General features: G+C 42.8%; 1 protein-coding gene across 1 annotated transcript in view; it reads right to left on the bottom strand.

Moving 5' to 3' along the window:
* PLAC8 (placenta-specific 8) overlaps positions 1–1,157 on the bottom strand; it is a 17,482-nt gene that overhangs the window by 6,603 nt on the left and 9,722 nt on the right. Inside the window, exon 3 of the mRNA XM_008591683.1 lies at positions 666–790. Coding sequence (XP_008589905.1) covers positions 666–790 — 125 coding nt within the window. The remainder of the gene's footprint in view (positions 1–665; positions 791–1,157) is intronic.

Genomic DNA, 1,157 nt, shown 5'->3' with positions numbered 1-1,157 from the left:
CACACACACACACACACACACACACTCTCCTATATATACACACACAGGTATACATATGCATTTACATATCTAGAGAGTGACATATATATGTGTGTATATAAATATACACAATCACACACACACACACCTACCCATGCTATTGGTTCTGTTTCTTCAGAGAACTCTGTCCAATACACTCCTCTACTAGGGAAAGTGAAGTAGGTATAACAGAAGGTACATGCACGGAAAGTAAGAATTGAATACTGACTCGCTCTGTACTGCTACTGCATATCTTTGCGCAAATCACTCCACCTCTTAAAACTTAAAAATTCTCATCTGGAAAACATTGTGGACCTATCCACTTTATAGGGATGGTGTGAAGATTAAGTGAGGTAACATATGTAATGCACCCGGGGCATAGTAGGTTCTAAATAATTCTCTCCCGTTGTATGATATGCATTGCAAATATGAGCGTGATTTGTTTTCTAGGCTTTTCAACAGAAACCTACGGGGAGGTCACATAACCAGAGGATCTCAGGCTACACCTGAATACAAGGTTGCAGATGCTAGGAACGTCTTACCAATCAAACTCAGATGAGGAATACCGTCACATGACCTCCACGCATATAACAATTATTTTGAATGTGGTTGCATATTTGAACAACACAGTATCATTAGAGACTTACAGGGATGCCATATCGGGTCCGGTAGAGAGTCCTCATTGCCACAGTTGTTCCACACAGACAGCATTCATTCATGTCAGCTGCAACTTGACACCCAAGGCAGATGAAACAAAACGTGCCACAGAGACCTGCACACGTGAAACCAGGGGTAAATGTTACTCCATAGCTGAAAGTTAGCTCACTTGCACAAATGGCAGCCAAACCACAGGGCCTTTGCCAGAGGCCGTACTGCCAAGTGCACCTTTCATGTTTCTGTTCATTTTTGCGTCAGCTTCTCCCCCAAATCATTTCAGGAATGACTGCACCTTGGAAAGTACGTTTGTTCTTTTCATAGTACCACCTTTATCCATTTATTCATTGATTCACTAAAACCTAGCCATGTTCCAGACATTATGCTCAGTACTGACAATGCCCCTGACTGAAGCCTCGTAGGAAAGATGGACACTGGGAGAAGTTCTCCAACAGAAACCTGCTTAAGACGCCAAGGGGTCACCC

This window comes from Galeopterus variegatus, unplaced genomic scaffold, assembly GCF_000696425.1.
Source record: "Galeopterus variegatus unplaced genomic scaffold, G_variegatus-3.0.2 Scaffold7174, whole genome shotgun sequence".
Classification (NCBI taxonomy): domain Eukaryota; kingdom Metazoa; phylum Chordata; class Mammalia; order Dermoptera; family Cynocephalidae; genus Galeopterus; species Galeopterus variegatus.
The sequence above is the reverse complement of the archived record's forward strand: the minus strand, read 5'-3'. Positions and strand labels throughout refer to the sequence as shown.